General features: G+C 52.6%; 2 protein-coding genes across 3 annotated transcripts; both read left to right on the top strand.

Annotated features, from left to right (window-relative positions):
- Positions 1-410: 410 nt before the first annotated feature.
- On the top strand, positions 411-8,307 carry GOLGA7 (golgin A7). Of its 2 annotated transcripts, none has more exons than XM_019546062.1 (5): positions 411-631; positions 2,385-2,537; positions 3,719-3,820; positions 4,950-5,018; positions 6,986-8,307. In XM_019546062.1, the coding sequence occupies exons 1-4, from the start codon at positions 521-523 to the stop codon at positions 4,986-4,988; spliced, it is 405 nt and encodes a 134-aa protein (XP_019401607.1). In that variant the 5' UTR covers positions 411-520; the 3' UTR covers positions 4,989-5,018; positions 6,986-8,307. The 2 variants fall into 2 exon arrangements, with proteins under 2 accessions (XP_019401607.1, XP_019401606.1); XM_019546061.1 differs by having other exon boundaries at positions 414-631; positions 4,955-5,018.
- Positions 8,308-9,479: 1,172 nt separating this feature from the next.
- GINS4 (GINS complex subunit 4) lies at positions 9,480-11,663 on the top strand. Its single transcript, XM_019546060.1, has 7 exons — positions 9,480-9,622; positions 9,723-9,809; positions 10,092-10,205; positions 10,396-10,493; positions 10,950-11,038; positions 11,278-11,368; positions 11,514-11,663. The coding sequence occupies exons 1-7, from the start codon at positions 9,518-9,520 to the stop codon at positions 11,608-11,610; spliced, it is 681 nt and encodes a 226-aa protein (XP_019401605.1). The 5' UTR covers positions 9,480-9,517; the 3' UTR covers positions 11,611-11,663.
- The last annotated feature ends 115 nt before the right edge of the window (positions 11,664-11,778 follow it).

Genomic DNA, 11,778 nt, shown 5'->3' with positions numbered 1-11,778 from the left:
AGCTCAAAAAATGATTGTAATTTGCGGGGGGGGGGAGTACCGTACCCTGAAAAATATGCAAACAAGACTTTTTCAGTACGCTGCTCATGGTAAGCAGGCAGCCAGCGAGTGACAACCGGGCTATCTAAGCCGAACCGTTTATCTGGAGGGCCTGAGGAAGCAAAGCTGAAACCCCGAGAGGCGCTTGCGGGTTTTGCACGTGCCACAACCACAAACGACGGCGCGCTCGAAGGGACAGAGCACGCGGCGCGCCCGCAGCCCCGCACACGTGGCAACGCTCGCACGTCTACGCACGCGCCACCCACACCTCCGCCCCGCCCCACTCACGCATGCGCACAACGCGACTCTGGGCATGCCCCCCCCTCCGGGGCGCGTTTGCGACAGCCGTAAGTGAGGCGGCGCGCGGCGCGACAGCGGCGGGTTGAGCTCGGCCCGTGCAGGGAGGGTCTGGGGGCCAGGATCAGGCCCGTGGGGGGGGCGGCGGCGACAGGCGGACGGTCCGTGCCCGCAGGCTGGCGCCATGAGGCCGCAGCCGGCGCCTGTGTCCGGGAAGGTGTTCGTGCAGCGCGACTACAGCAGCGGCACCCGCTGCCAGTTCCAGACCAAGTTCCCGGCCGAGCTGGAGACGCGGGTAAGGCAAGACGGGCCGGGCCGGGGGCTGTCACCTGGGAGCTGTTATGGCGGCTTAAAATGGGACCGCCTTAAGTCCCCCCCTCCCGGCACGTTTGGGTCACGGAAAGTAATTGCCAGCTTGGTCATACGAAGTAATGGTAGTGGTGTGCGCACCGCTGGCGGTCTGCGCGTTGTGGGTTGGAGGATGCCGCCGAGTTGCCTGTTGCTTCCTGCTTGCTCCTTCTGGAAAACAGTGTGTTTAATGAACGGGTGGTTCGTGTCAAGCACCTGCTTATTAAAGACGTATCACTAAGACCGCGCAGAGTCACGGCCCACGCGTGTGGGAGTGCCCCTGTTGCAAAGCATGACGAAAGCTGCCAGATTGACCCTCTCGGCCTCCGGCTCCAGTCATCCCCAATTATCCCTGCTCTCATTGTTTCTGTGCGCGTGCCAGGGGTGGTGCAAGTGCCAGCCGAGAGCCAGGGTGTTAAAGCTCCTGCATTTTTCTCAGTACAAGCTTAAGGGCTGTGTCCTGTACCCTGGGCACCTACAGCATCTGGGGATGCGGTTGGAGATAGTGTGTCACAGCGTGCAAGGCCACGCCACGCTGCTTTGACGCAAGTAGCTTGGGAGGCTTGGTCTGCCTGACAGCGGTGAGATGAAATATTCCCGGTCTAAATGGCCCAGAGCAGATGGTTGTCCTCCTGTGTTTACTTGACACTGTTGTTTTGAATGAACAAGGCGAGTAGTTTTGTTCCCCTTATCTGCTGGGTAGCATTGCTTTCCTGGGGGACGAAACTCTGCAAAATGATTAGTTGTCTCCAAATTGACCCAAACTGATCTTTGGTATTTTAGCACAAAGCTGAAAGGAATATTTTGTATTTAAATAAAGGGTAGGTTCCTGTTGCTAGGGAAGTAGATATGCCCTCCACACTCTTGCTTCTTGAAATGGTAATTAGAAAATACAGAACTTTGAATGTGATGTAGAAATCTAGACAAATGTGCCTACAAGTCTAACTTCCAGCAATTATGAAGCCCTTCTGTTTATGATACTCTCTCTGATCTGTGCCCTTGTCACAACAGAAAGGGCAGCCGTGGCACTGAGAAATAAGGCACGTATTGTTGTATAGAAACCCATCCTCTGACAAGGCCACTCTGTTGAGCCTACGCTTCAGCAGCATCACAAACACCCTCTTGTATTTTCTGTCAGTGTGGGGGGTTTTGTTGTTGTTTGCAACACTTCCTTCAACTAGTGGAGTAACTCCTCCTGGTCAGATATTTTGTGCATTTCTTGTTGTTGGCAAAGATCACTTAGGCTATGTTTGCCTTCTCTTTCACATCACATTTGATACATCTTTGTTTATATCACTCACAAGCTTGATTGGCACTGGAGCAACAATCCCGCATACTTGAGGCCTTATTCAGATAGAGAAGATTTGCCTGTATGGTCTTTCATTGAATAATGGTTTAAATCCCACGTCTGTTTCCCTCTGATCTGCTCTTTTCACTTCATGCCCCAATTCTTATTTGTGCTTGCTTTCAGGCACAACATTTCAGTTGTGGTAGAATTCATTCTTGATGTAAGCTGAAAATTGAACAAAAGCTGCCGTTTTTGGAGGCTGTTCTATACTAAACGGAACTGTGGCTCTCTCCGCGGTGCATGTTTGAAGCAAATGGTCTCTCAGTGGCAGTGTAGGTTACATCTGTAAAAGGTACAGGTGAGGTGGATTTCTGTCCAGGAGGTCAGTGGAGCTAACTTGGACTTTTTGCAGATCGATCGGCAGCAGTTTGAAGAAACTGTGCGAACTCTGAATAACCTGTATGCAGAAGCCGAGAAACTTGGGGGCCAATCTTACCTCGAAGGTTGTCTGGCCTGCCTGACTGCCTACACTATCTTCTTGTGCATGGAGACACATTATGAAAAGGTAAGCCAGTTTGATTTGCTTTATGACCTGAAAGACAACACTATATTAATTGAAGACTGACTTCATTTCCAGTGATGAGTAACACAGTGAAGTCTCTAGTACAAAGCCGGAACAAACTCTCATGCCAGACCAACTTCCTGAAATTACTTGTGTGTCAGATCTGCTCCCCTCTTGCTCAACTGCTACGTATGAAATAGATTGCGTTTGACTGTCTCCACATAAAGGGCTGATTTCATGCTGTGATCATTTTTTCCATTTTATCCACTTATCCTTTTTATCTAAATACACAGTATCACACTGAAACCCTTACCTGACAATTCACTCATGAAAACTTATGTTTGATTAAACAGACCTGGCCTGTGGTGTCCCTTGCACAGGCTGGGTGGTTTGCAGGAATTCTTTATGGGGAAACAGTCATGCAGTCATTTTGCGAGACTCTTGAGTAAAGGATTGTGGCGAGGGAGAGGGCATCTCCAGTTTCCCTTCCTGGGGGCTTGGCGGAGATGCAAATGGGATCTGAGCTGGATATCTGTCTGGCTTGCTTGCTTCCATTTATTCTTTGAAGAAAGTGGAGATGTGCCCAGTTCATAGATAAGAAACCAAAGACTTTGGATAGCAAAAGGTTCCTGAGCTCAGAAGTTGGGAGAGGTTCTTACAAGTCTAAAAGAATAGTGTTCAGTGTTGGCAAGACCTGGGAAGCTTCATTCCACTGATTCAAGTACAAAAAGTCACTTGGTCAAGGCCAGTGCAGGGGCTGTATCGGATCTCTAGTCACAGAACACATGTAGTCTGTTCACTTAAAACCAAGATGCTTATGTGTACATATATCGTCTACATTTCCAGCTCAGGATTGAAGATAAGGCTTCACAGCATCAGAAACCCTGTTATCGGTGATATTCTGTAAAGATCTATATTAACGTGTCATCGGTGAAAGACTTAGTCTTAGCTTGGTGAATGCAATGCAGGTGCCTTCTGGAAGGTGTGCTTTAGTCACGCGCAGCTCACTGGGCTCATTACAGCGGGCTCTCCAAGTACTACCGCCCTATCCATGACAGTGTCCAGCAGTCATGACAGCCCCTTCCTCGTTGTATTTGTAGAGATGGGACTGAGACGGGCTTTGTGTGGGAGGTCGATGCGAGAGCAGACTTGAAGAAGCTGACATCTGTATGTTCTGCCCCCAGGTTCTGAAGAAAATTGCCAAGTACATTCAGGAACAGAATGAGAAGATCTACGCTCCCCAGGGCCTTCTCCTGACAGATCCCATTGAGAGAGGACTCAGAGTTGTATCCACCTTGAGGTCTTAGACTCTTTTTGAAATTGGCCTGAGGGACAGAGAGGGACATCTCTTACCGTGGCACATGTGTAGGAATTAATTCACCCCTGATCAGATGAAGGTTGTGGTTCGTGCTTCATAATATCTAGTCTGTAACCTACAGAGCAGTCTTTGCTCTGAATTTAGTAGGATAAAATTTCTGCCCATTTAGAAGGTCATGGGGAAATAGAGCATGTGACAAATGGTGCTTGGCCCTCTTTTACAATGGAGCTTTTCATAAACCAAGTATCTTTATACCTGTCTTGTGGTTTTAAACCCCATTTGGAAGTCTGGCTGGTAGACTTCCTCTTATCTGAACAACTGTGAGAACTCGTAGAACTATTTTACATAGAAAATGTCAGTCTTGGCTGACTCAGAATTGTTGCCATTATTTCTGCACCCCCACCAGAACCTGCCTGAGCGGTGAGGTAGTTCTCCTGGGTTTTGTTCTCGGTTACAACATGAGCTCCCTATGAGCTGTGCTCTGGAGTTTGGAGCCCGCTGCAGGTGATTTGGTATTCCAGCTAGTATCGTTCTTGGTGGTTGCAGAGGCATCTCGTAACTGTAATTGGGGAAGCAGAAGTAATACGTTTCATCCGTTGAGAATTCTGAAGTTGAAGCCCTTTTGAAATGCATAGGCGCATAGTGTGTGGTGAGCTGTCATCCTAATGAATTGCAGTTGTTTGGGTTCATCTGAATATTTGCCCAAATAGCTTACAGCTGGCAGTTATAGTTCCAGTGCCCTCATACTGTTTCCTAGAAGTTACTAGAAAGAAGTGACTAGACTTTTGTGAATAGAAATATAAATGGTAAATGAGCAGGGGAAAAGGCTACAGTAAAATTTGGCTTAATGTATAAACAACCTGTGTGAATGTTGGCAGTCTCAGAGCAGTATTATACACTGAGGCTAAGTGAACGCTCATTAAAAGGCAAGTCAGGATGCAAAACCAGAAATCGTGTGGGATGTTTAGAATGGTTTAGAAATTTAGCAACACTTCTCATCTAACAGCTGATGTGATCAAAGGCTCTGCTAGCTAGGTTTTTGTCATTTGTCAGTTGTCTTCCTTTTCCTGTAGCACGTTTTCTTAACAGCCGTGCTGTGCAGATTGAAATCACCATTTATGAAGACAGAGGTATGAGCAGTGGAAGATAAAACCATGGACCCCAAGGTAAATATTAACTTTGTATTACATGTCAAATCTATAACCGGCTTCTGTGCATTCAGAAGACGTAAACTTTCCCCTCCCCTGCCGAGACAGAATGTTTATCCAACCGCTGCATGTAATCATAAGGCTCTTTAAATAAATCTTCTGTGTGGATGAAATCTTTAAATCCCAGCGGAAGATGTAAAAATATCAATACTTGGCAGCGTGCCCCTGAATGGTAATGCACTTCAGATGATGCCAGATTTCACATTGATGAAATCCAGATTTTAATTATGTAAACATGTATAATCTTAAATCTGATTTCTGCTGTACTGTGTCAGAAATCATTATCTCACAGGTTGGATAGACCCACAAATTCTGACTCTGCTCAGGTTTCCCTCCTGTAAGTGAAGCAGCTCAAGACTTTAGGCTTGAGTTTGAACTCAGTCACTTACTGGTTCATCAGCTGTCTTGGGCCCTGGAATGACTCTTGCGCTAATGGCATGCGATGACAGGGGAGCCCATACAGTCCACAGCATGCGAGATCCCCAGCAGGTCTTGCAAGCTAAGAGAGTCAAGTCAGGTCAGCACAAGGGGGGGGTGGGGACATTCAAGAAAAATCCCTTTGCTGTTAGGTGTGGCATGGATAGCTTAGTCACTGCTGCTTTTCCTTCTGAATCAGTGCTGAGCCAGTGCTGCAGCCTGGGGCTTAGGGTCTTCTCCGCTGAAGCTTCTGTCTTTAAAGCAGTTTGTAAAATTGAAGCTTAAAGACCTGGGATGCGTTAAGGATCCTCTAATGCTTTCCATAGGAGTTGAGGTACTGGGATTACTCTTCTGGCAGAACCCCAGACTGAATAATTCTGTTCTCCCTTCCCTTTGTTTCCGTTTTGCTTTCAGCCTGATGAAGTATTCACTTCCACTGCTCAGCTATAGCTGCCTTCCACTCCAGAGGTGGCTGAATTCACCTGCCATTTCCCTCTTGCATATAAAATGAAGTCGTGGCACCTCATATTTGTAAATTCCTTGGGCGCAGGGCACGTGATGGGCCAGCAAATAAGCTGCTTTGTGCCTTAGTAGGAACACTGCAAACAAAACGAAAAAATCAGGTTGTACACAGCCTGGCATATCAATGAAGGGGAGAAATGCCACAGACCTCCTCTGGTCTTTGCTAGGTGTCTGTAGAAGTACCTTGTGGTAATTACTTGGTCATGACTAATCCAGATGTACTGTCTCTCTGACTCGGCCAGGACCAGAGTTTTCTGGAAGGAAAGGCCTGAGATTCTTGCTGCTGAACATGTATTGCTGACAAGCTCTGCGCTATCAAAATACTGTAACAGTTGATTCCACTTCTGATTTAGAACGTCCTGACTTCTCTGGCTATTAGCAGTCAGGAACTTGATCAAGTTCATGGCTTGTGCCTGCTGCTATTGGAACAAGGTTGTGTTTTATCAGTTGCAGCTGCATCTACCTGGCACAACCCTTTTGTCATGACTCATTTCACAGCGATTACTGCAAAATGGAATGTTTTTCCGAGGTGGCGTGGGTTTTGAGCACTCTCACACATGAGCCTGCTCTATCCATGTTCAAACAACTGTGAACCTTCTCATACGGGAAAAGATTTACATTAGGAACTTCTGGATAGTTTCATGAATTGCAAATATTTTGGTTCAGCACCACTTTGTTTTCAAAGCTGTAGGCAGACCAGGAGCAAGCTCCACACAGAGTGGGGCCTAAGCAGGGGTCTGCCTTCCCAAGTGCAAGCCCTGCACCTGAAGCCTGCAGACTGTCGCAGACAGCCTGTTTATGCTGGCCGGGAAGCTGGTCTGGGTTACATACACAGTTTAGAGAGAGAATCCATAACCGTGGGAGACTAGAGTTCTGCTAGGAAGAGGGGGCATTTCTAGGCCACATGCTAGGCCTGTGCAAAGGCGTCTTGCGTGGTTCTCTGCAGTGCTGGCTCCTAACCTGCTCCAATTCTCTTTGTTTTTCAGCCCCCGGCTCAGCGATGGACTCGCTGTATCAGAGCGTTCCCCTACCTCCTCTCTAGAGCATCATTCCTCTCTGCTGCCAGACCTGTGGTGCCATCTACTTACCAAGATTAACTTTCTAAACTTCTGGCTGGTCAGCATCCATTTTGTGGCCTGTGGCAAGCTTTAAGCAGTGGGATCATCTTGTTCGTTTCCATGGACAAGGAATGGGCAAAGTAAAGCTGTTGCTCTTCAGCAAATGAACTGGGCAATTCAGCCCAGTGGGAAGCAGCTGTTTCCCTCCCCACCAGTTAAATCTTCCGACACAGCAGGCTGCAAGTCTGACTTCAGGGAGTCTGTGCCAGAAACAAGGCCCGCACTCCAGTGCAGGGCAGAGCAGCCTGCAATACACTCACTGCACACAGTGCCTCTGCCTAGCCGGAAGTGACTCGAGGCACAGAGCAGTCTCAGGTTCCTGAGCTGACGCTCACCGGGAATTCAATGCAGAAAGGCTTTTCTAATGATTTAGTTGTTTTTCCTAACCCCTGATAGCTGGTATTGTTACTGGGTGCTTTCCTGGTGCCCTGGGAATCTACTGCTGTCACTGGAGTTCTCCACACTCACGGGAAGAGACAGTCTGTTGCTTGTTCCCTTCAGCTATGTCAGTACAATAAAATGGATGCTGAACCAATACATGTAGCCATCCCCACTCTTCCCCTGAAGGTTAGTATGTAAAATATAATGAACTGTTTTGTTTCTCTATGGATTTATTATATATAATTTATAGCAAAATGTTTATTTGATGGATTACTCAATAGTGTGTAAGATGGTTTCTTAACTTGTGCTGCTGGCAAATTGCTGAAGAGCAGAGCTGTGCAGTATGTCATATTTCCCATGAATTAACATTCCTCAGCAATACCTGCTATGCTATCTTGGGCATCTTCCGAGTAAAACTTCCAGCAAACAAAATTGGCCTAATATTTTCTGTTGTCTCCCTCTCCTGTATAACACGAGATCTTTCCTTGGCTGGGTTTATGCTAGCACAGACCCCCCCGGTTGGAGAGCCACTGTCCACCGTGGGACTTGTAGAACAAGACAACCGCTGCAACTAGGTGGAGTGTCGAGTTTTCCGTGATACTGTAGGTGCTAACCCTGGAGCGGAGATTCCAGGCTTCCTGTTCAACCACTTCTTTTTTCCCCCCCCCTTTGAGATTTGTTTCCTGTTTTAATTGTACAGAAGACTTTTTCTTTGTCTCTCTGAACTGTAAAAGTGCATTTGCCTTTTGCACCTGTTGCAATAATTTTGCAGAACTATTAATGGATTAGTAAAATTTTCTTATACTGTGTCTGTGTCCTGTTTGGTAGCACTGACCTGAATAAAGATACTGATTTCCTCTAAGCAAAAGTGATGGCTGGTAACCAAATCTAAGCCGTATGTGAGTGCATACCTTGCTCTGTTTCTGCTATAATGAGGGATGCAGGAGGGTTGGGTTTCATGCTCTTTGCTGATGCGTGCAGGCACCCCCCGCCCCCAGCTCCAACAACAACCCTGATGAAAGACAGGGGAAGCGCTTTCCAAACATATTTCAGTCTGGAAAGTAGTTGTTCATGAAGGAGAAAGGTTCCTCCCCTGCTTTCACCCACACACATAGTAGTGCACAGTCCCTCCCCAGCAGGGGGAATGCAGAGGAGGAAACAAGACTGGCAGCAATGGCAGTCGACTCCCTGAGTGGGCTGGGAGCTGACAAAATCTCCCATCCAATTGCTCTTTTTTTTTTTTTCAATCCTAGAAAGGAGGACCAGAAGGGACCTAAGACCATCAAGTCCGGTCCCCTGCCAGGGGCAGGATGTAATTGGGTTCAAACCAGCACAAGGAGGTATTTGTGCCGCCTCCTCTGAAAGACCACCAGAGCTGGCGACTGCACCACCCCTGCGGGCAGCCTGTTCAGAGTCTAGAGATTTTAGGTGACCCAAGCAAGGTGAAAGCAGGGCAGAGCTGGCCTGGGTGGCACGCAGCACTACTGGGAGAGGGGGAGTGCCCCATGAGGAGGGTGTTTGTTCCCGAGAGCTTGCAAAGAACTTATCTCCGGCTCTCTAGCTGGTGTAATACCAGAGATTACATCTACCCAAGAAAAACTTGCCAGCCAGAGCACGGCAAGGGGGCCGGTGCCCCTGCGACGTGCAGCTCCCTGGAGAGGACTGGGGCTGGCAGCCCCCTCCTCCACGTTTCCCTTCCACCAGGCACCCCGAAGGAGAGGGTCCAGCTGCAGCCCTGGCCCTTGCTCCCTTGGGAGATGCTGGAGGGGACGGCGGGGCCCGCCCCGAGGGTGTCTCGATCCGCCCCGCCCCCAAGGGTGCGCACAGGGCAGCCCCTTAAAGCGAGCCACGGCCCCCTGCAGCCGGCCGCGGTAGCTGCGCGGCCGCGGGAAGCGACGCCCCTTTAAGCGCCGGAGGAAGCCGCGCGCGGGACTCATGCAGATACACGCTGCAAGCCCCGCCCCGCGGCCCGACGTCACGCTAGGCGTGAGCAGCAGTTGGCGGGAGTTCGGGGCCGGGATGGCGGAGAGCCGCGACTCCCCCGATCCCGCCGGGCACGACTCGGACGGCGGCAGCGAGGAGCTGGTGCTCACCCCGGCCCAGCTCATCCGCAGCCTGGAGCAGGTCGGCGGGGCGGGGGGCGGACGCCGGGGTTACCTCCGGCCCGCGCGGGAGCGGGGCCACCCGGGGAGGCGGCCCCGCGCTCACCCCTGCCCCCCGCCAGGCCTGGCTGAACGAGAAGTTTGCCCCGGAGCTGCTGGAGAGCAAAGCGGAGGTGGTGGAGTGCGTGATGGAGCAGCTGGAGCACATGGTAGGTGGCAGCCTGCGGAGCTGCCCAGTGCTCCGCCGTTGTGGGCGCCGCCTCGCAGGGTCTGCACCACTGCCGGCGCTGGCTCCTTTGTGCAGAGCGGGGGCAAGTGTCCTGCGGGCAGCAAGAACAGCCCACCCGCGCTGCTGCCTGTGCCACCGGACTCGGGGCCTGCGCACGGATTCCTCTGCCAGTCCCCGGGCAGGGAGGGACATGGTGCCTTGCATCCCTGGGAGCCTTGTGGCCTGCCCTTTCCCCCGGTCATGCCTTGTCCTGTGGCTGCAGGAGTCCAACCTGAAGCGGGTCAAGGGCGTGGACCTGAAGGTCGGCATCCACCGCATGGAGATCGAGCGCATCCGCTATGTGCTCAGCAGCTACCTGCGCTGCCGCCTGGGGAAGGTAACACCAGGAGGGCAGGGAGCAGGGGCTCCCCCCTTCCTGGTGCTCTCTGCTGGCAAGAGGCACCCCGAGGCTGGGGGCGCAGCGCTGCTGCGAGCGGGCCTGGGCAGCGACCGGTCCCGTCAGCGGGCTCCAGACTCTGGGCTGGGGGCTCTGGTAGTGGCAGCTGACGGTCTTCCTCCCCTGGCAGATCGAGAAGTTCTTCCCCCACGTCCTGGAGAAGGAGAAGTCCCGTGCGGACGGGGACCCTTCCATCCTGTCCCCGGAGGAGTTTGCCTTTGCCAAGGAGTGAGTTGGGCAAGGGCGGGTGAGCCCGGCACACACCTCCTCCACGTGGGGTGCGCCTGCATGCACCACGCCTGTTCCTAGAGCAGCCTCAGCACCCGCGAGTCTGCTGGGGCCCGACGCACTGCAGGGAGGCCACAGCCTGGACGGCTGGTCGCCTCCCTCTGGCATGAGGCAGCGGGATTCCTGCTTAGGCCCAGGGCTTTGAGCAAAGCCAGTGACCCAGAGGGGTTGGGCAGGCGGCGTCACAGCCCTGTGCCTGAGCAGAGCCCCTGGCAGTGGAGAGGGGGCTGTGCCCATTGCAGCGGGTGCACTGAGGGGGACTGCATCCACGGGGCAGCCAGCCTGCTGCTCCTGGCGCCATGGGCACGGCTGGGCCAAGGGCTACATAGTGCTGGCTGCTGGCACCTCAGGCCGGTTCTGCCAGGGGTGGAGGTGCCCATGAGCCGCTCGTTGCAGGTACATGGCGAACACAGAGAGCTACCTGAAGAGCGTGGCACTGAAGCACATGCCCCCCAACCTGCAGAAAGTGGATCTCCTCCAGGCTGGTACGGGTGCATGTTGGTGACTTCCGCGGTTGCCAACACCCAGGGGCCAGGGCTCTGGGGAGCTGCACAGGGCGGAGCACCGCCCTGCCAGTGCACACTTGGCACGGGGCTGCCACCCTGGCATGTGCCACGGACATGGGCGAGAGGAACACCTTAAACCCTGGCATCTCGGGAGCGAGGGGGGCCGGCAGGGCCAGTAGGGCCCAGGGCTGCCCCTCAGCGCCCTGCTTCCCACGCAGTTCCCAGGCCCAACCTGGACTCCTTCGTGTTCCTGCGCGTGCTGGAGCGGCAGGAGAACGTCCTGGTGGAGCCGGAGGCCGACGAGCAGAGGTGGGTCGGGTCGGGCCCGGCCGCAGAGAGGGCTCAGGGCAGCCCGGCAGGCATGGCCAGGCCAGGCCCCTGCCACCCTGGCGGGCGCCACAGCCTGCCGCATCCCGCGTGGCCGCAGGCCTCTGACCAGGTGTCGGCCCTGCAGAGAGTACACCATCGACCTGGAGGAGGGCTCCCAGCACCTGATCCGCTACAAGACCATCGCGCCCCTCGTGGCCTCCGGCGCCGTGCAGCTCATCTAGGGCCGGAGAGAGCCCCAGCGCGGGGGGGGCACCCCCCCGCCACGCCCCTCGGGGCCCTGGAAGGGGCCGAGGGCCCGCTGGGCACCATGCCCGCGCCTGCCCGTCATCGTCATCATTATTTTGTTTTGTTTTGCAAACACCGCGTTAGTCTAATAAAAAACATCACCT

Source organism: Crocodylus porosus, unplaced genomic scaffold, assembly GCF_001723895.1.
Source record: "Crocodylus porosus isolate Cpor-Errol unplaced genomic scaffold, CroPor_comp1, whole genome shotgun sequence".
Lineage (NCBI taxonomy): Eukaryota > Metazoa > Chordata > Crocodylia > Crocodylidae > Crocodylus > Crocodylus porosus.
This window is presented reverse-complemented; position numbering and strand designations above follow the sequence as displayed.

What these genes read in the sequence shown, in the direction of transcription:
- GOLGA7 (XM_019546061.1), top strand. Translation starts at nt 521, where the DNA reads ATGAGGCCGCAGCCGGCGCCTGTGTCCGGGAAGGTGTTCGTGCAGCGC. An exon ending in CGGCCGAGCTGGAGACGCGG is followed by an intron (nt 632 to 2,384) that starts GTAAGGCAAGAC and finishes GACTTTTTGCAG; the next exon opens with ATCGATCGGCAGCAGTTTGA. An exon ending in TGGAGACACATTATGAAAAG is followed by an intron (nt 2,538 to 3,718) that starts GTAAGCCAGTTT and finishes TTCTGCCCCCAG; the next exon opens with GTTCTGAAGAAAATTGCCAA.
- GINS4 (XM_019546060.1), top strand. Translation starts at nt 9,518, where the DNA reads ATGGCGGAGAGCCGCGACTCCCCCGATCCCGCCGGGCACGACTCGGAC. An exon ending in TGCGCTGCCGCCTGGGGAAG is followed by an intron (nt 10,206 to 10,395) that starts GTAACACCAGGA and finishes CTCCCCTGGCAG; the next exon opens with ATCGAGAAGTTCTTCCCCCA. An exon ending in CCGGAGGCCGACGAGCAGAG is followed by an intron (nt 11,369 to 11,513) that starts GTGGGTCGGGTC and finishes TCGGCCCTGCAG; the next exon opens with AGAGTACACCATCGACCTGG.